The sequence below is a fragment of the Canis lupus genome, chromosome 29 (assembly GCF_048164855.1).
Source record: "Canis lupus baileyi chromosome 29, mCanLup2.hap1, whole genome shotgun sequence".
Classification (NCBI taxonomy): domain Eukaryota; kingdom Metazoa; phylum Chordata; class Mammalia; order Carnivora; family Canidae; genus Canis; species Canis lupus.
Genome location: NC_132866.1, coordinates 27146176 through 27166688, shown reverse-complemented (window position 1 = coordinate 27166688; position 20513 = coordinate 27146176). Strand labels below are relative to the sequence as shown.

The window sequence follows — 20513 nt, the reverse complement described above, 5'->3', positions numbered from 1 at the left end:
TTTTTGAAAATATACTTTCAGATATGTGTATCAGGAATCATTTGTAAAGAAGTCTATGGGCGGAATTTAACATTTAGAAATTAAGCCAGCCTATGCCTTAGATAACAGAAATTGATTATCCAAATTTGATAGTTTTATGGCACATTCAATATGTCCAGGCAGGTATGAGCTCCATAGTAACATTGGCCTTCCTGCTGATTGGGATTGCCTCAGGCAAATATGCTGAAGATCTATAAAATTACTTTGAAAAGTACCCTGTTGTACCACTTTTGTGGTTATCCTTTAAAGAAAGCCAAGTTTCTTCAGAGTAGTAGAAGTTTCAGTTGATTTCTAAATCTTTCCATATTGTCCCCAACTTCATATGTATATGACCCTCATCTCCTTTTTTCTGTCATACCCCATATCCAATCTTTCAGCAAAACCAATTTGCTCTGCCTTCAAAATATACATTAAGTCTCAATTATTTCTGACCCCCTCTACTGCTACCACTCAAAAGGTTGTTCTCTTCCAGGGACTATTGTAAAGTAGTTTCTCAATTAGTCTCCTGATTTTCATTCATGTCTCTTACAGTGATCCTTTTAAAAGGTGTCAGATCATGCTAGTCTCAGACTTCTAGGTGATTTTCTATGTAACCTCTCTCTCTGTGTAGCTTCTCATCTTCCCGACTTCCCTCTCCAGCAAAGTAGCCTGAATTTCTTATATGGTGGCTCAGGGCTCTAAGAAGTAAGCTGCCTGGGCTCAGGAGTCCTAGAATGTCACTTTCTCCATATTCTGTGAGCCAAATCCCAGATTCAAAGACTAGGTCAAACTCTACCTTTTGATGGGAGGAATGGCATTCATATTCAGGGAGGGATGGAGTTGTTTCAACCATCATTGGAGATAAGCTACCACCACCTACATGACCTAGATGAGCTGACTTGAATTACTACAACTTTTCTTCTCCTTGTTCATTTGTTTCAAACTATCCTGGGCCTCTTGAATGTTCCTTGAATGTACTGACTGCCACCCAGGACCTTTGCCTTCAAATTCCCTTTGCCCTAGACGTTTCTCCCCCCATGTAGCAAAATGTCTAGTTCCCTCATTTCCTTCATGTCTCAGTTTAAATGTCATCCCTTCGGGGAAACTGTCTCTGACCGCTTGGACTTAAATAATTATATTGGTTTTTTGTGTTTTTTTAATTGCTACTTAACAGATTACCAAGTTAAAATAACACCCATTCATCAGCTCATGGTTTTCTCAGTCAGAATTCTGATACAACATGGCTGGAAGCCCTCTGCTCCTAGTATCTCAAGGCTGAAATGAGGATGCTGACCAGCCTGAGTTCACATGGGGAGGCTCTGGGGGAAAAATCCTCATATCAGATCATTGTTGTTGCCAGAAGCCAGTTCCTTGCCTTTGTAGGATTGAGGTCCCTATTTCCTAACTGGCAGCTCCCAGAGGCTGACCACGTCCTTTACCATGTGATCCTCCTTCTTCAACCATTTGGAGCAAACTCTCTGCTTTTAAAGGGCACACTTGGGGCAGCCCGGGTGGCTCAGCAGTTTAGCGCCACCTTCAGAAGCTCAGGGTGTGATCCCGGAGACCCAGGATCAAGTCCCACGTTGGGCTCCCTGCATGGAGCCTGCTTCTCCCTCTGCCTGTGTCTCTGCCTGTGTGTGTGTGTGTGTGTGTGTGTGTGTGTGTGTGATGAATAAATAAATAAAATCTTTAAAGAGCACATTTGATAGGTCAGGCCCCTCACAGTAATCTCCATATCTTAAAGTCAGCTAATTTGGCACCTTAATTAAATCAAAATAACTGTGTTTGTTTGAGTAGCTGAGAGAAGATGTATGTACGCCAGGGGCCAAGAATCTTAGAATCTTAGAATTTTGCCTACTGCAATAACATACTTTTTTTCTATCTCCTTATTTTTCTTAATAGCACTATCTACATTAAATTTTCTATGTATTTGTTTATGGTTTTATCTTACTGTACACACTACAATATAATGCCTGATGATAGAGACTTATTTTTTGTTCAGTGTTGTATTCCTAGCACCTAGGACAGTGTTTGACACATTGTAGATGCTCATTTGATGTTTACTGAATGAACTAATTGATAAAAAGATTTTTAATTTTGATTTCCTTTTTAGAAGGAAAAGGGTAGATTGAACCTATAAATGTTACAGTTAAGCTTTATCTCGAAAGGTACTAGAGTCTCAAATTATTCATCAGCCTTTCTTTGCATAGAAGATTTCTTATTTGACTATTAAAAAATAAGTTGTGAATAAGTAATCGTATAAATGTCCAGTAACTGGTATATACAAGGAAAAGCAAAATAGCTTTTTGGCTTGCTAGTAATAATAACTTAACATGCTTTCAGCTTTCAGTTTTCATCTATAGATCTCCAAATAATACCTTCCTGTGAACTTTTAGCAGTGGATGCGTAGTTGTCCAGCAATATTCCTGATTTACCAACTTACTGTGGTATTTGTGTTGCTTTCCATATAATAACAAAAATCCGATTACTAATGAGTAACAGAGTGAGCTCCATCATATAGACATAACATAGCTTGCCAGACCAGAAAATTATAGATTTCCCTCATTTTCAAGACTTACTTTTTATGTTTCTCTTAATCCACCCCTTCTGCAGACAAAACTTGCCAATGGCACTTCCAGTATGATTGTGCCCAAGCAACGAAAACTCTCAGCAAGCTATGAGAAGGAAAAGGAACTGTGTGTCAAATATTTTGAGCAGTGGTCAGAGTCCGATCAAGTGGAATTTGTGGAACATCTTATATCCCAAATGTGTCATTACCAACATGGGCACATAAACTCATATCTTAAACCTATGTTGCAGAGGGATTTCATAACTGCTCTGCCAGGTATGTCTGTGGGTATTTGTGAGCCATTAATTTGCCTGGAAGATATGTTACAATGCTAATGGAACTGGATCTTCATCTCTTTTTTTTTTTTTTTTGAGAGTCTTTATTGGCTTGATTTTTACAAACTGCATCCTTTATCATGCCTTCTTGGGGTATAAATAACCAAAGTTACACTCTGGAAATAGAGACTCCTCTTTTCCCTGTCTTCTCCATCTCATGCCCTTCTAGTCATCCTGTTTTTACCCACTGAGAGATGCAAATAATATTTTTTCTAAGATGTCATATCAATAACATGTCTTTGTTTTAGTTTGAGTTTTTTATATGTCTAAGTTTTGTAAGATGCAAACTCATGTATTTGGGATTTGGATTTCTATAGGAATTTATCAACAATATTTAATTATAGAACTGAATAAGAAACATTTTTAATTGAGTATTTTAGAACGCAAAATATCTCAGGAGCCTTCTGACAGTAAATATGTAAACTCCAGGCTTTGCATTCTCACTGGTCTTAGTAACCAAATAATAGCTCATAAACTATATATGTTTAAATATATACTTGCACACACACACTTAAAATACTTTTTTGTGGGGGAAATGATATGATATTTTACTGAATGCTTGGTAGTGATCCTAGGACACTCTGTAGACATCAGTATTTGGGGCATATACTATCTCAAGAAAACCTAAAGTAGTCCTCTTTATTTTAGAAGAAAAGGGAGTGTGGAGGTGCCTGAGAAGCTCGGTTGGTTAAATGCCCAACTTTTGATTTTAGCTTGGGTCATGATCTCTGCGTTGGGAGGTCAAGCCCTGCATTGGGCTCCATGCTGAGTGTGGAGTCTGCTTAAGATTCTCTCTCCCTTCCCCTCTGCCTCTCCTCCATGCTGGCATGCATGCACTCTCTCACAAAAAAAAAAAAAAAAAAAAAGAAGAAGAAGAAGAAGAAGAAAGAAGGAAGAAGAAGAAGAAGAAGAAGAAGAAGAAGAAGAAGAAGAAAATAGAGTATAAAAGATGAGTGAATCTCTAAAATATAGTATCATTTTAATTTTTTCAGTTTCCTGATTATAGAATTTATAAGAAATTTAGGAAATTCAAAACAGTTTAAAATATGAAAATGAAATTTCCCAGAATCCCACCATTCAGAGAGTGCTGCTCATATAATATTTTGGCCTGTAGCCTTAATATTTTTTCTAGCTGTGTATGTTTCCTTCTAAAGCTGGGATCATAAGTGTTTGTAACATTGTTTCTTACTATGTTCTCTCAATGTATTTTCCTAAATGTTTCTTTCAAACATAATTATTTAACCCTTTTTTTTTAAGGTAGTTAAGAATATTTTTCCTATTACAAACTTTGCTGTGGTGGACATTCTTACTCACTAATCTTTTGGGCATCCTAGGAAAAAATAACAGCAGTGGGATTCCTATATTAATTCTGTACATTTCAAGGCTTCTAATACTTGCACCAAACTGTCCTACGAAAAATATACCACCCTCTGCAAAACTGTGTTACTACTTTGCTTAATCTTTGCCAGTTCTTTTTTAAAATTTGTTTTTCCAAAATTGGAATTTAAACCACCCTTTAAAGCAAAAAGTACCTATGTATAGCTTAGAAATAACTTTTTTTTTCTTTTTAAATAAATAACTATTTTAAGGCTAAATTTGGGATGCCTGGGTAGCTCAGCAGTTGAGCATGTGCCTTCAGCTCAGGGAATGATCCTGCGGTCCTGGGATCGAGTTTTCCATCAGGCTCCCCTCAGGGACCCTACTTCTCCCTCTGCCTGTTTCTCTGCCTCTCTTTCTCTATCTCTCATGAATAAATAAAATATTTTTTTAAAAATTAAACATAAAGCTAAATTTATACCTATATTTCTTTTGTTAAATAGAATAGACTTCTGCCCCTGCTTTACTCGCTGGATTTTGTTTTAGCCATACGCAAACAGTTTTCATTGTGTGAACAATCTTTGTGTACCTCATTATTGTGGTCTCCCCAATAACCAAGGCATGCTACTATGTAAAGCATATACCATGAAGAATTGAACAGGGGTTGATTAGACCTGTGTATCCTTTGCCCAATCCTGATGCCTGTGTCTGTCTGCTGACCATTTTATAAAATATTAAATCATCAGTCTAATGTTTTACAGCCATTTTAACTTATAAACCTACACCATCTGGCTACATTTAGTAAACCAAACTACTTCAAAAAATGCCTATAATCCATTAATGTAATGGGTTTCTTTGGAGTGTTAGGTGAAATTACTTCCAAAGACTTACTATACGGACATAGTGAAAGATCAGGAACAATTTGATGATAGCCATTAAAAAAACAGGAATGGATTTTGGAAACTTCTGACAGCGTAGAAAGTTTCAAATTTAAACATGCAGGGGATCCCTGGGTGGCTCAGCAGTTGAGCGCCTGCCTTTGGCCCAGGGCCTGATCCTGGAGTCCCGGGATCGAGTCCCACATCGGGCTCCCTGCATGGAGCCTGCTTCTCCCTCTGCCTGTGTCTCTGCCTCTCTCTCTCTCTCTCTCTCTCTGTCTGTCTCATAAATAAATAAATAAAATCTTAAAAAAAAAAAAAAAAAGACCTGTCATTAAAAAAACAAAAAAAACAAATTTAAACATGCAGGAATTGTACCATCGCTGTTTTTTTGCATGAAGAACTAATTATTATATCTTTAATTGGCTTATAGTCATTTTCCTTTAATAAGAATTAGGTGATGGATGTCTCCATCTGCTTATGCTTAAATATGAACATGTGATGCCAGCCAAACAAAATCCATTTAATGCTTTTTTTTTCTAAATCTGCTGAAAAATGTGACTGATATCCATACAATTTCATAATTAGAATAATGTTTAAGCACATTTGGATTGTTGCTAATCGCGTCCAAGTGTGTCTTTGCATGATTCAGGGGAAAGGCACAAAATGAAATGTGGTATTCTCTTTCCTATTTGTTAAGTTTTTTGCCTCAGGGAGTCAAAGTATGAAGGAATCCTTCTGCACTATTTAAATCTTTAGCAAACCTTTGATCAGTAAACTGAAAGAGGAATAACTTTGAATATGTTTGTCTCACTTGTGAATTAGAATATCAGCCAAAAGCTTTATTACTATGATCATCCTATTTTATGGGGTCTATTCCTCTGAGGCCTCAGTACAGATTTGGGTGATAGAATATTTTAATTGGGAAGCTCATCCAGTTTAGGCAGTCCAAGATCTAGTTGCACTGTTTTCCGTCAGACATCCTACAAAATGGTCTCTGAAATTCTAACCAAATTATTTATTGGTCTGGGCTTTTTCATTTTTTGGTTAATTGTCATTTAGGTTTTATAACAGCAACTACTCTCAAACATACTTTTTTTAAGCATCTGAAATTAAACTCGAACTTAAACATACCTCTCTGTCTTTCCTCTTGGGATGTTCCTTTACCAATCTGTATTTCCTTCTTCTCTCCTTCTGCATGCCCAAAATTCTATAACCCAGCACATTCTGACTTAGTGCCTCTCCCCTAGTACGTTTAAAGGATATTTCTTTTACTGAACAGCTTTGGAACTGCAGCAGTAATAGAAACAGAATGAGAAATGGACCTAATATAGAGATTTGGGGGGGTCTGAATCACAGACTTTGAGATGCCATCCATAGAACATCCCCTAGTGCTGAAATCCATATAGATAGATGTGAATTGTTTTCTGGAATCCTTTTTATTTTTAATGTCTTGGGGGGTTTGCTGGTTGTTAGCTTTAACTTCCTTATCTAAAGGAAGATGGAAAATACTGTTCATTTCTGTAACCTTATGGAAAAATTATTGACACTCATTTTACCCAAGTTTCTGTTTGAAAAAGAAACTGGACCACACTAGGGACAGTGATGTGCCTTCAGAGCAGAATAAATGCTATTCTGTTTTCAAGGACTTTTTGTAAAAAATCATTCACCACCTATATTCTTCTTTGCCTCCACCCCCTACCAACAGCCCGGGGTTTGGATCACATTGCTGAGAACATTCTGTCATACCTGGATGCCAAATCGCTATGTGCTGCTGAACTTGTATGTAAGGAATGGTACCGAGTGACCTCTGATGGCATGTTATGGAAGAAGCTCATCGAGAGAATGGTCAGGACAGATTCTCTGTGGAGAGGCCTGGCAGAACGAAGAGGGTGGTGAGCCTTTTAACTTTCTTACTATTACAGATCATCTTCAGGACCTGCCCATTCAGAATCATTGGAATAACACTGGGAACCAGTGAGACTGCTTATCATTTAATATGATGTTTACCTGGTTTATAGCACAAAATGTAAAATAAAATAGTTGTACAGGTACTTAGCAGTTTTTCTTCTGACCACTCATAAGTGACATAATAATATGTTAATACTACTTTGTAAAAACTGACTTCTGTTGAGAGCATTTTGTTTTCTGAGCAGAAACTAGTGTCCTGACAAAGGGCTGTTGGCAGTTTGTAAGACAGATGACTTTAAATCACACAGAAGCCATCAGATACCTGAAACAGTTCCGGACAAATACAAATAAGTATTTTCTCATTCAGAAAATTTCTTATCTTTAATTCATGTCTAAGGTGGTTTCTCACCTTTGTAATCAAAATTACTTTTATACTCAACTAGAGAAAGAACTCTAGCCACCATTTCTTCATAAGGCCCACCCATATTTTCTCAAGATTTTACTGCTTAATCCTAAATTCCTTAAGGCATTATATAGTTAGCAACCTAAGAGATTTCACCAATTTTGCTGTTGTTCTTTTAACATAAAGGTACCATTTCATTCAAACTTCTGGAAGATACCTTCTATATGTACTTTGCTCTTAGAGGATGTTACTAGAATGTCACTATAAGAAAGTCAGGTGTGAATATTTCATAAGTAAAATAAAGGTGACATATTAAGTATTTTAGCTGATAGATATGCACCAGCAGCCATATGTGTGCTCAGGGATATCCTAAGCAATTAATTTTATCAATTATTTATCTTGGACCATAAAGAGATACAAAACAGTTAAGAAAAAAGGATTAGCTTTTCTTAGCAATTTTCATTAAAATATAGTTGGCTTCTTTTTTTTTTTTTGCATCTTTGAAATTCATTAATATATAATAAACATAATTACCTAAATATTATACCAAATGCTTCAAGAAATTTCTGTCATTCTGGCTATTAGGAAGACTTAAAAATTTCTCTCAAATTCAGTTAAATGAAGCAAATGTCAGGCAATTCTTTGGCTGTATAAAAATGAATAAATGAAAGCACAGTGTTATTCTTCCCAAATATGTTTTTCTTATTCTCACTTATTTCACTATATAGAAAAATCAAAACCTTTCATAACTTACCTTATACTTTGGAAATAAATTCCTTATAATATAAAGAAAGCAAAAAAGTATATAGTTGTATAGGATTCAGAGTTCATCATTTTGCTAAGTGTGTCAGGACCAGCCTTAGATAGAGAGCAGTTGCTGACATACATGGGAGAATTTTAGGGTAGCTAGGAATATTCCACTATCCCTCATGGGGGAAAAAAAAGGAAAGGGAAAAACCCTTGCTTCCAAATTGGAACATCTGGCCTGAAATCTCTATTACAGAGATTCACTCCCATAGTGATAAAGGTTTTCTTTCCTGTTAAAATATACTTTGCTCCCATTTGGACTGTGAATAACAATAAACCTTTATCAGACATTGGGAGTTCCAGGTTCTTTATTTGAAGGCAAGAAGAACAAGGAATAGGTGGCAGATTTGGACAGATGCATGTGAAAATGCCAAAGATAAGAGTAGGCTCCACAGTTTTAGTTGGGGGTGGCAGTAAGAAGCAAGATCTGTTATATTAGTTAGAAAGAAAGAAAACAAACTAGATCATTGAAAAGATGGCCTTTTGGCCTTTTAAGAGGAGTATATAAAGGAATGGCTGAGAAATAACCTAGAATCCCATAGTAATTATCACTCTTTCCTCTATCTATTCAACCACAGGAACCCATTCCTGTTCTTTTGAGTATCCTTCGAAGTTTAGACCATATTCCTGTCTTAAGCTACATTTGCCATCTTAGCTTAATAGAGTCCTGTGAAATTACAAGTGTCTGTCCACCCCATGAAGACCTCCTTTAATATCCCCTTGACTTTCTCTGGCTGCTTCTATTTTTAAATCTTGCCTTTCTTCTTGTGTTAGTGTCCTCCCCCTTAAAAAATTTTTTAATGTATGATCACTTTCTCATCTTCTTTCAGATTGCTTTACTAAGCCTACTGTGTCAATAAAATCTGTCCTACCTTTCCCCAAATGCTGGCTTTGAAAGTTTCCTCCAACCAAAAGTAAATAAATATAATTCTCTAATGAAGCTTTGGGTTTAACTTCTATTCCACTGTTGTATTTTGTATCTAGATGAATTTGACAGTTCATGACAAGAACTCTGTCGTTTTTGATTTTCAATAATATTGAATGTGCTCTCTCTGCTCAGTAATGGTAACTCTTAAAAGTATAATAAAAGATCACTTGGGGAATTCCATTTTCTTAATCAGCAGATCACGTTTTATGATAACATTCTGAATTTAATATTGAGCACTTATCAGGTACTCACATTCTCAAAGGTATTAGGCATTTTGCATAGAAGTGGTCCATGTTGTGAAGGAGCTTCCATCCAAAAAAGGTTTTGACCTACAACACAGATCTAGACTGAAAAACTGGTTTTCAACACCTAGCCACCCCTTTTTTGTAGCACATTTAATTTGAAAGAAATTCAGAAACTTAAGAAAAAATTCAGATGCTTTAGCAAGGCATGAAAAATACATTGGGGTAAAAAAAATGAGATCAGACTCTTAGATGGTTTTTCTTTTCTTAGAATGTAGTTTCATTATATATGAAAAAAAATCTTGGGGTGCTGGTATTCAACTGCCAGAGATAAAAAGGAGGACAGGAATATATGAGGGATGGTAGGCCCTGGAAGACAATAAAATAGTTAAGAACATAGGCTCTGAAGTCAGACTTAGATTCAAATTCCAGGTCTACTCAGCTGGTTATATGTGACCTTGAACAGGTTACCTGACCTCCGTGACATTTGATTTCTTTATTTGCATAATAATAATTGTAGTGCTTCTCACCTCATGAAAGGATGTTGGAATTGAAATGATCAACTTATAATTATTAACCAGATTTAAAATCTCTTAATTCAAAATCTGTTGTTTGCTTGCGGTATGTTTGCAGAATAAGATTGTTCAGAGAAGAGCAGCTGGAGTGGCTCGGCGGTTTAGCGCCACCTTCAGCCCAGGGCCTGATCCTGGAGACCCGGGATCGAGTCCCACATCGGGCTCCCTGCATGGAGCCTGCTTTTCCCTCTGCCTGTGTCTCCGCGTCTCTCTCTCTCTCTCTCTCTCTCTCTGTGTGTGTGTCTCATGAATAAATACATAAAATCTTAAAAAAAAAAAAAAAAACATTGTTCAGAGAAGTGTACTTGTGACCCAGAATTATTTCATAATGTGTCTTGTTTGCCCTTTATGTTGATATATCATGTTTCTTGCTCCTATTAGCTCCTCTTTAAAAACTATTATTTTAGCGTCACCACCATTGTAAATTTCCCTTCCTGTATTAACATAGAAGTGAAAGGCAGTTACCTTCCTGACAGGAAATTTTCTCAACTAATTTTCAAGGTGTATAATAGGAAGAGGGCAGGGGAGAAGCGCTCCTGGAGACATTGAACAATTAATTATATTGTAATGGAGCTATAGAGGGAGGAGTGGATGACTGGCCCAGAGAAAACATGATTTCTCTGGTGCCAGGATTACACTCAGAGGCATTTCTGCCTATCTCCACTTTGCAAGGCACAGTGCCAGTGAGAACAGCAGTTAGTACACCCATAGTGGGGTTTACTAGCTTCCACACCGTGTTTGGTGGGTTCTTAACTTCAGGATGAGGAATTAAATTTTTTACCCAGCAGGAAGTGATTGCCATTTACTGATTTTTTTTTTGTAGCAAAGATCTAGCTTGGGATATGAGTATTACAGAGATGTGCTGTCATAAGGAAGGAGATGGTAACAAATGTTGCTCACTGGAATCAAGGATAGGCAGTAAAATGCATGTATGTATGTACATAGCCAGGAACACACCTGTGAAAGAATGTCATGCCTTAGACTTGACAGCACAGTGCTCTTAGGCATCTTTTCATCTTCTTCTATACCTACTGCTGGGTACTCCTTTGTTCCTTTCGCTTGCTGTCAAAATGAATTGCTCCTTTAAAGCTTAGCTACACCAATAACCATCAGCCTGGGTGCCTGAGCTGCCACTACACCTTACCCCATGTAAATGAAGACTAGAAAACATGATCCCCAACACAGAGGCATTCTTAACTGCCCACAATGCTAGGCTTTACTGACATGGGCACAGCTTTACCCAATGGGGGAAAGAAAGAAAAACAAACTGTGGGGCATTTGCCCAGTTCAGAGGTAGTAGTTATCATCACTAATAAAATTTTCAAAAGATAAGACTAATGAATCTTTGTGTACAGATGTCTGATAGATCAGTTGATAAATTCTGATTATACGTATGCTATTTGTTTACCTTAATAACATTATACTCTGATGGCTGCATTGCAAATCATTGTGTTGACAATCAGTATTGACCAAGTTCCTTAGAACCCAGAAAGTTACTCCTTAACATAGGACTCCTAAAATTAGGCTTAACCTCACACCTTTCCAGGCTAGTTATAGCGATTATATGGAATTTTAACTGTGAAAACACTTTGGAAGAAATATGAATGAAGCTCCCTATAAATGTGTAATTTTGTGATTTTTATTGGGAAATATTTGTTTTTTTTTTTTTTAGGGGACAGTATTTAAATTAGGCTTAACCTCACACTTTTCCAGGCTAGTTATAGCGATTATATGGATTTTTAACTGTGAAAATACTTTGAAGCAATATGAATGAAGCTCCCTGTAAATGTGTAATTTTGTGATTTTTATTGGGAAATATTTGTTGTTTTTTTAGGGGACAGTATTTGTTCAAAAACAAACCTCCTGATGGGAACGCTCCTCCCAACTCTTTTTATAGAGCACTTTATCCTAAAATTATACAAGACATTGAGGTAAGAATCTATGTATGTATGTATATTTGGGTATTTGCCAAATACTAGAGAATCATCAACATTCTTCAGTAACAGCATTGTTTCTGCAAACCCATTAAGGTTTATTAATGTGGGTTAAAAATAAATTTAAGTAAATAGAGGAGGTAAAATATAGTAAATTGCCAGGTTAAAAGTTTAAAGAATGTTATAGCAGTAAGACTGTTGAAGTTGCACTTATTATCTGATATTCAAATATCTTCTGAATTGAGCCTCTTTGGAAGTTCACTAGTAGAAATGGCTACCACATATGTATGAGAAGCACTAAGTACATAATCTCATGTAGTACATATATAGCTTGCCCTCTGTTGCCCTCTTTTCACCAGGTTTATCATTTAATTGAGTTATATGTGGGAGAGTTCTAGAAAATAAATCTTTAATAGTTTTGCAAATGGAAAAATGTTATGCAGTTTTAAACAGTAGCTTTTTAAAAACATTTTTAGTTTGCCTTAAGGTTTATATATTTAATAGAGTGAAGCATTGAACATTTGTCATTGGTTGCCAAGAAGGTCAGATAAGAATTTAGTCCTGGTCCTTTCCTAATTACTGCCTCTTTACTGTTCCTTCTCCTCAGACAATAGAATCTAATTGGAGATGTGGAAGACATAGTTTACAGAGAATCCACTGCCGAAGTGAAACAAGTAAAGGAGTTTACTGTTTACAGTATGATGATCAGAAGATAGTAAGCGGCCTTCGAGACAACACAATCAAGGTGAGGTCTGTTCAGTTATGGGAGGGTAGCCGAATGAGCAAGAGTGTCCACATTAATAAAGCAGTCCAAGCATCATCTCTAAGCATTATTTCAAGAAAGTAAATGAGAGTTTTAGGTTCTTTTCAGTCCCAAAGCCAGAATCATTTCCTTAAAGGACAGTTACCTGCTTCTTGCCAGAAGCACGTCCTGGGTTAAATTCTCTTCTTAAAGTGCACTGAGTGTGCTATTACTCCTTTGGGCCTCACATAATTATAGGCTATCTCTGTTCCTTAATGAAAAGGATAAAGTCTGCATTAGTATTGAAGCCACATATATATAGGTGCTTTGCTATACCTATAGAAAAGAATGCATTCCACATTGCTCTGGGCTTTGATTCTTTCGGGGAATCAAACACGTAATAGAGCCAACAAGTCTCAGCAGCACCCCATTATCACATTGATCAAAAGGATCTTGTTTGCCATCCTAGATCTGGGATAAAAGCACGTTGGAATGCAAGCGAATTCTCACAGGCCACACGGGTTCTGTCCTGTGTCTCCAGTATGATGAGAGGGTGATCATAACGGGATCATCGGATTCTACGGTCAGGTAGAAAATTTCAAATGATCTTTTGAACTCTGGAATACCATATCTCCTCTGTTTTTTGTCATAGAAAGTTAGTAATTTTGTGTATAGCTGCCTGAACACAGTTCTGAAACTTCATAACTTAAGAAGAATAAACCATCAGCTCTCCACATCATTGTCCACCTAGAACTAGAAAACTTGATTTAGGAATGATTAAGGCAAGTTTACATTTTTTTCCCATTGAAGAAACTACATATTCTATTTTAATTTGGGGGAATCATCCATTATAGAAACTTGGTAAACCTTGCATTTGTTAGAAAAACCACCTCACAGGGAAATGATGTGAATGGAATAAAGCTTCCTTTTAGGTGGTTATAACTGTGGTATAGGCATGCATTATCTCCTTTGAAATGTGTACAGGTGAGCACTGCGCTCTCTTTGCCAGCACCTCCCATGTTATCCCTGCAGTTTTTAATTGCAAGCTTTATTCAGGGAGGGGCCCTCAATTTCCAGAGGCGTTAGTGACTTGATGACGCAGCCATTATGCTGCTGGAGTCCAGTGTAGCTTGAGTTCTGGGTACCAGCAGCACTGCTGGAACCCTCTGTTAGGAGTTTTGCCTTAAGCCAAAGGATTTAGCAAACATAATGCATCAAAAGTAACTTAAAAAAAAGAAAAAAGAAAAAAAGGCAGTTAACTGCATTGTTAGATTCTCTGAAGTTAAATGTTTACCATTCAAAATTATCCTCTGTGAATAGGAAAGGCTGCTCCTGTTTCTTATCTTTTGACTTAAAGGCATAGCAAACTCAGTTCTTAGAGTTATCGACATTTAACATTTATTGATGCTGTGGAGTGCCTCAAGGAAGCCAAAACATTGTAGAGACTAACATCATTTATAGGGTAAGGGACAAAATTATTTTCTAAAAATGGGGTTAAATTGAAAAAGGAAATGTGTTATGAAATCAAAGTAAAAATACAAAAATAGAGTAATCAAAGTAAAATATATCATTACACAAAATTCTCAAGCTATCCAAAGGTCCCACACTCTGCTGCTGGAAGCCCCCATTTACAATGGGATGGCTATTCTTTTTTTTTTTTTTTTTTTTTTTTTTTTTTTTTAAGACAGGGAATACTTTATTCAAACCCATCAGAGAAATGGACAGCTTGAGTCTGTAACAAAGCGTCGTGTTTTAAAGCATAGGTCAGTAATTATATATGAGAGTATACACTGCTACATACAAATTAACTGATCAGAGCACAACTTTTCAATGTTCAAAACAGAATAAGCTTCCCTGTAAAAGCAGCACCTTTGTGACATTTTTAACTTTAGTATTCCTCTCCTTCTTCTTCACCCTCTCCTTCAACAGAATCCACACCAACCTCCTCATAATCCTTCTCCAGGGCAGCCATGTCCTCACGGGCCTCAGAAAACTCTCCTTCCTCCATGCCCTCACCCACATACCAGTGAACAAAGGCACGCTTGGCATACATCAGGTCAAACTTGTGGTCCAGGCGAGCCCAGGCCTCAGCAATGGCTGTGGTGTTGCTCAGCATGCACACAGCTCGCTGTACTTTGGCCAGGTCTCCACCGGGTACCACAGTGGGAGGCTGGTAGTTAATGCCCACTTTGAAGCCAGTGGGGCACCAGTCCACAAACTGGATGGTACGCTTGGTCTTGATGGTGGCAATGGCAGCATTGACATCTTTGGGAACCACATCACCACGGTACAACAGGCAGCAAGCCATGTATTTACCATGGCGAGGGTCACATTTCACCATCTGGTTGGCTGGCTCAAAGCATGCATTGGTGATCTCTGCTACAGAAAGCTGTTCATGGTAGGCTTTCTCAGCAGAGATGACAGGGGCATATGTGGCCAGAGGGAAGTGGATGCGGGGATAGGGCACCAGGTTGGTCTGGAACTCCGTCAGATCCACATTCAGGGCTCCATCAAATCTGAGGGAAGCAGTGATGGAGGACACAATTTGACCTATCAACCTGTTTAGATTAGTGTAGGTTGGGCGCTCAATATCGAGGTTTCTACGACAGATGTCATAGATGGCCTCATTGTCTACCATGAAGGCACAATCAGAGTGCTCCAGGGTGGTGTGGGTGGTGAGGATGGAGTTGTAGGGCTCTACTACAGCTGTGGACACCTGGGGGGCAGGGTAGATGGAGAACTCTAGCTTGGACTTCTTGCCATAATCGACAGAGAGACGTTCCATCAGCAGGGAGGTGAACCCAGAACCGGTTCCCCCTCCAAAGCTGTGGAAAACCAAGAAGCCCTGAAGACCCGTGCACTGGTCAGCCAGTTTCCGAATTCGGTCCAAGACAAGGTCAATGATCTCCTTGCCAATGGTGTAGTGCCCTCGGGCATAGTTATTGGCAGCATCTTCCTTGCCTGTGATGAGCTGCTCAGGGTGGAAGAGCTGGCGGTAGGTGCCAGTGCGAACTTCATCAATGACTGTGGGCTCCAGGTCTACAAACACTGCCCTGGGCACATGCTTGCCAGCGCCCGTCTCACTGAAGAAGGTGTTGAAGGAGTCATCTCCTCCCCCAATGGTCTTGTCACTTGGCATCTGGCCATCGGGCTGAATGCCGTGTTCCAGGCAATAGAGCTCCCAGCAGGCATTGCCGATCTGGACACCTGCCTGGCCAACGTGGATCGAGATACACTCACGCATGGTTGCTGCTTGGCGGCTGCCGGGCGGATGGCGGAGAAGAGGAGAGGTTGTTGCTTCTTACAGCGCGACTCTTAGGCGGTCGATGTAAGAGAACCTCGGGATGGCTATTCTTGATCTTTACCCCCATTCAAGGCACAGAAATGGGGCCTTAGATTTAGAGTATAGCTCATCTTGGCGCTGACCTGTATGGTGAGACTGAAAACCCAGCATTATTAAGCTCGAATCCACAGTACTACGTCAGTCTGTTACAGAAGCTTCTTGGCCTATGTCAGTTCTATTTCCTGAGGGCTATTGATGGGACACTAATGCTACTGCTATTACTCAGATTCCTATTTTAAAATGTATCTCATTAAAGATAGCAGATTGAATGTCAAGTTTTATAATAACCTTGAAATCTGGGCCCAACTTATAGGTGATGGTGGTTACATCCTCATTCATAACCCTCATAACTCACACTCAGTAGTGTGTCTGAAGAATTTCACATTGGCAACATCCTATCCCTTCCTTTTCCTACTCTCCTAGTCCAGCCCTCTATCTATCAGTTCCGCATTGGCCATCAAAACTCTTCACCTCAGCTCAGCCTTAAAGTACACTCTGCTCTCTGGAAGGGTAGGGAATGTGGTGGTCAAATAGATTATAGCCAGGAACACCATCGAAACCTCAGATAACCTTCTAAATGTCTTTGTTCCAGGGTGTGGGATGTAAATACAGGTGAAATGCTAAACACGCTAATTCACCATTGTGAAGCAGTTCTGCACTTACGTTTCAATAATGGCATGATGGTGACCTGCTCTAAAGACCGTTCCATTGCTGTATGGGATATGGCCTCCCCAACTGACATTACCCTCCGGAGGGTACTAGTTGGACATCGAGCTGCTGTCAATGTTGTAGACTTTGATGACAAGTACATCGTTTCTGCATCTGGAGATAGGACTATAAAGGTAATGAGGCATTTTTCAGTAAGTCCCCAACTTAGAGTAAGGGAGTTCATGTAAAAATCTGGTCCAAAAAAAAAAAAATCTGGTCCAAGGAAATTTCATATTAAATGTCAGTGTAGAGTAATTTAATATTTAATTCAGATACTAGTCTATGTGTAAAAAGGCAACAAGTGAGACAAGCTGTGTGAAAATTTTGGTTGGTGTCTATTCCTATAAATAATGGTGAGTTTAGAAGGGCAGGGGTAAATTTAGCTTTAAGAAAATTTGTCTGCCAACCAGACTAACCCCCTAAGAGTAAATTAATTTGAGGAATTCTCATGTGATAGCAGCCAGGTACAAATTAGCCCTATGTTATTGTGAATTAAACTTGTCCTTTTTTTCTTTTCTCTTTTTGATTTGGTTTGGTTTGGTTTGAGAAGTTGACTTACTGCTGTTGGCTCAGTGCTGTTTTCTGCTTCTCCAAGACTCCAGTTGCCATAGATCTTACTAGTAAAAGCATCAAATCTACTGCCAAATGCAATTTCTCTTTTAGGTATGGAACACAAGTACTTGTGAATTTGTAAGGACCTTAAATGGACACAAACGTGGCATTGCCTGTTTGCAGTACAGAGACAGACTGGTTGTGAGTGGCTCATCTGACAATACTATCAGGTGAGCAGCAAGTGCCTTTACCCAGAAGGGATCACTTTTACCCTGCCATTCATTGTTAGAGAGAGGAAACAAATTTTCAAGTGTATGATATTTATAACGTTTTTCTTTTCTTTTTTAAAGATTTTTATTTTCAAGTAATCTCTACCCCAGCATGGGACTCCAATTTAAAACTGTGAGATCAAGAGTCAAACACTAGCTGGGCATCCCAGGTGTTTTTCCTTTCTGTAGCTTCTTCTAGGTTAAAAGTTTGCCACAAAAAAATAAAGTTTGCCCCAAGCAGAAAGATAGCACAGCAAAGCCTTTTGTTGATGGGTTTCCTTTCTATAATAGTTTTATTACCTGTTTTAAAGGTAACGAGGAAGTGGACAAGAGTGATAAGTAGATGGAGGTTGAAGGCCTTCCTCTTTAAATTCCTCCTGTGTACAGTTAAAAAGTGCTAATAAATAGCCAAAGGCCTTTTCTCTCCACCAATATTCTTAAAAAAAGAAAGAAAGAAAAAAGATTTGTTTCCCTACTAGAAATTGTACACTGTTTTCTTCACATTACATAATTATCCAGGGAGTTTCTAGCCTTTGAAATTATGAAGAATCCACAGATTGAAGTACTTTTTGGTGTTTTCCCTTCACAAAGATGAATGAGAGATATGAATAGAATTTGGAAGATTTATCAATCCTTTCCCTTCCTTCAAAAAGTACTAAGAAGATAAAAAGGCTCCTTTAGAAAACAACAGAGCTACTGTTAGGTCTAAGGAAATTTTCATTTCATTTGGATTGGTCCAAAAGCATATAGTTTTAAGATTTTATTTTTTTAAAGTAATTTCTATACCCAACATGGGGCTCAAACTCAAGCCTGAGATTAATCAAGAGTTGTACGTTCTTCTGACTGAACCAGCCAGGTGCCCCCAGTTTTTTTAATTAGCATGTAAGCATTTTTGAGAACTTGCTTTTGTTTCCATTATAGAGAAAAATTGTCCTGGACAATGGGTGAAAAGAGAAAGTGTCATTAGTAACAGAGGTGGACATACTTTGTGAGGGCAGGATATCACTGACACTATGTATCTCATTCTTTTTTTAAGATTTTATTTATTTATTCATAGAGACATAGAGAGAATGAGAGACAGAGACACAGGCAGAGGGAGAAGCAGGCTCCTCACGGGGAGCCCGATGTGGGACTCGACCCCAGGTCTCCAGGGTCACGCCCTGGGCTGAAGGAGGCATTAAACCGCTGAGCCACCCGGGCTACCCCATGTATCTCATTCTTACTGGTGATTTCAGGAAGCATTACTTTTCTTTTCTTGGTCATTTCCTTCACAGGCAACTGGGTACATTGAATTCATCCTTTTTATGCCTTGGAGACCCTGGTTACAGACTTATATAAAGCATTGTGCTTTGAAAATATATATTTCATTTTAACTTAAATCATACATTTTTCTGTCTGAGTTATACAGCAGAAAGGAAATAAATTACATTGAAAGCAATACATTTGGTATGAGTATTGATTGATTTTATTTTTGTGGAATTTTTTGAAGACATATGAAGTGTATTATAACATGCCAAGCTTAGAAAAGAATACATGAAAATTCACTTGACTCAATTTTCTCTTCCAGATTATGGGACATAGAATGTGGTGCATGTTTACGAGTGTTAGAAGGCCACGAGGAACTGGTGCGTTGTATTCGATTTGATAACAAGAGGATAGTCAGTGGGGCCTATGATGGGTGAGTTTGCTAACAGGGTTTAAAAAACAAAATGTACATCTTGATTCCTCCTACCGGAGGATGTTAAATACAGTATTTCCCTGACTCTAAAAGATTATAGATTTTACAGAAAGGATCTGATACAATATTTCTTGTGTCTCATCTATGTATTCCCCTCTCCTTTGTTTACTTTTCTAAGATATTTTTCCCAGTCATTTAATTGCACTTGTTTCCTGGTGATTTTCATTAACAGTTTAGTTATTTAGTTATGCATTCATCTGTTTTGATTCACCTATAAAGCAAAGAACTAGGAAAACACAGTATGCCAGGATATGTGTGTAAAATAATGACTTATTAATAAAACTGAAATATTGGAGGCAGTATCTTTGGGGCATAATGTGGTAGGCTCTTGAATTTGATGTCTTTGAGTAATTCCTAAAAGCGCAGCTCTCTTGTCTTCACTTCTCTTAACATTTTAGTGACAAGTTCAGTAATCTTTATTTTCTTCGGTCTAATTTCCAATGGTTTTAAAATCCATTCATGTTGTGAATGGATCCCATGTCCGGCAATGCTAAGCACATAGTAAACTCACATAAAAGTGTATTTACTTATGAAGGCCTCTTTATTATTTCTTCTTGTCAGGATGCCTGACATGAGGGAGTGGAAGGCTATAGTTCACATCTTGGCAGCTTTTTAAATATTAGAAACTACCTTACTACATTACCTTAGTTTAGGAGCTGGCAGTGATTAAGACAACTCATACAGTAGGAACAGACCATTTTCTCTGCTTTGAGTCATCCATCACTGTTCTACCCGTGGGAGATTGTTCAGGGTGTGAGAACATACTCCAGTTACATGGTATTTTCTGATTGCCCTGGTTTTTATCTGTACCCACCTTTCTTGGGTTTTGTCTGTTATTTACCTTGAGGAGACATGACCATATGTTTGGTTCTTGGAAGAGCTAAACTTTTCTTATTTTAATCAAAATATGGGAATTTGTATAAACTCCAGAGTATTTCAATGGGCTCTAGTCCTCTGGTTCAGGTTACCTGGGCCATTCTTAGAATTGACCAGAAAGAAGATACTTCACAATTGTAGGTTTCTAGGTCTAAGTGATCTCTTCTATCAGTCTTTAAGAGTCTAATATATAAGATCTCTTCCTGGCCCCAAAGTATGGTATAACTTTACCATTCACTTAAGCTTGGTTAGAGCTAACCTATTTCTCATTTTTAGGTTAAACCTGTACATTTTTCCCCTGTTAAGACCAATAACCTCTACCCAAGAATGAATGCAAAAACCAAGTCTCCAAAACAAAAAAAAGTTCT

The 20513-nt window shown here is 38.0% G+C and overlaps 2 protein-coding genes across 13 annotated transcripts in view; one reads left to right on the top strand and one right to left on the bottom strand.

The window, feature by feature from the left end:
* BTRC (beta-transducin repeat containing E3 ubiquitin protein ligase) overlaps positions 1-20513 on the top strand; it is a 185906-nt gene that overhangs the window by 150686 nt on the left and 14707 nt on the right. For all 12 annotated transcript variants that reach the window (XM_072805628.1, XM_072805618.1, XM_072805624.1 and 9 more), the window contains 8 exons: positions 2632-2863; positions 6826-7012; positions 11818-11914; positions 12525-12662; positions 13129-13247; positions 16595-16844; positions 17374-17492; positions 19099-19209. In XM_072805628.1, coding sequence (XP_072661729.1) covers positions 2632-2863; positions 6826-7012; positions 11818-11914; positions 12525-12662; positions 13129-13247; positions 16595-16844; positions 17374-17492; positions 19099-19209 — 1253 coding nt within the window. The remainder of the gene's footprint in view (positions 1-2631; positions 2864-6825; positions 7013-11817; positions 11915-12524; positions 12663-13128; positions 13248-16594; positions 16845-17373; positions 17493-19098; positions 19210-20513) is intronic.
* LOC140620980 (tubulin alpha-1A chain) lies at positions 14530-16110 on the bottom strand. The gene has a single exon (XM_072805630.1). It carries the CDS (start codon positions 15901-15903, stop codon positions 14548-14550), a length of 1356 nt encoding a protein of 451 aa, XP_072661731.1. The 5' UTR covers positions 15904-16110; the 3' UTR covers positions 14530-14547.